General features: G+C 42.2%; 1 protein-coding gene across 1 annotated transcript in view; it reads left to right on the top strand.

Annotated features, from left to right (window-relative positions):
- The window catches only part of LOC100533376 (noninactivating potassium channel), a gene marked incomplete in the record, with an annotated part of 91,110 nt that overhangs the window by 84,097 nt on the left and 5,824 nt on the right, over positions 1-1,189 (top strand). The window contains 1 exon segment of the mRNA NM_001204664.1: positions 159-296. Within this exon segment, the coding sequence (NP_001191593.1) occupies positions 159-296 (138 nt within the window).

Here is a 1,189-nt window from a genome sequence, read left to right as displayed (position 1 = left end):
TGATGATGATGATGATGATGATGATGATGATGATGATGATGATGATGATGATGGATTATTTACGATCTGCTGATTTATCTGTATATTTACCGTACATCTTCTTTTTGTACAACATATTATGCCACCATATCAAGTTTCAGTACCGTTTGTGTCTTTCACAGGTGATCTTCACCAAGTCGGACAATATGCAGGCGTGCTACCTGAACGAACGCTTCGTGATTGAGATCATGTTCATCCTGAGAATCATCCGGATGTTCCGCATTTTCCACCTGGTGAAGCATTACCAAGCCCTCAAGGTGTGCCATGTACATGAGGTTTTAGTGGTAGCCAGGAGGTTATACAGTAAGGGCATGCAGTTGCGAGCGCCGTAAAACCTCTACTAAAACATACATATAGTAAGGTCCTTGAGTGGTAGGTAAGAGGGGGCGGGGGTGGGGCTTAGGAACGACTGGAACTCGGTTGTATTGTTGTTGCTGTAGCGTTGTGTTGTTTTTCGTCGATTTTTTTGGTTGTGATTGTCGTCATTATCGTCTCGTCGTTGTCACTATCATTATCATCGTCATCATCAACATCATCATCATCTATCACCGTCGTCACCCGATGATCATCAACAACATCATTATCATCATCATCATCATCATCATCATCATCATCATCATCATTAGATTCTTCTTGCTTTGTCTTACTCCTTCTCTTCGTTTTCGTCATAGTTGTAGCACTTCTTCTCATTTTTCTCCTCGTATTTTCTCCTCGTCGTCGTCGTCGTCGTCGTCGTCGTCGTCGTCGTCCTCCTCCTCCTCCTCCTCCTCCTCCTCCTCCTCCTCCTTATTGTCGTTGCCTTTGTCATAATAGTTGTAGCACTTCTCTTCCTTTTCAAACTCGTAGTTCTTTCTCCTCTATCTCTTTCTTTTCCTCCTCCTACTCCTCCTTTCCTCGTCCTCCTCCTCCTCTTGTTCCTCCTCCTTCCTTCCTCCACAGTCTCGTCTACTTTGCTTTAGTTTGTTAGGGATAAGAAATGTGTTGAAAGGAAATACATTTCAGACTTCTCTCTAATCGGTTGCGTTTCTCAGAGTCTTTTTCTACGCTAAGCTTGAATTCTTTTTTTTTTTAATATGCGAGTATAGATTTATACATGTACCAGTTCGTGAAGACCTTTCCTTTACAAATATACCTCACATTTACACACACA

This window comes from Aplysia californica, unplaced genomic scaffold, assembly GCF_000002075.1.
Source record: "Aplysia californica isolate F4 #8 unplaced genomic scaffold, AplCal3.0 scaffold00285, whole genome shotgun sequence".
Classification (NCBI taxonomy): domain Eukaryota; kingdom Metazoa; phylum Mollusca; class Gastropoda; order Aplysiida; family Aplysiidae; genus Aplysia; species Aplysia californica.
This window is presented reverse-complemented; position numbering and strand designations above follow the sequence as displayed.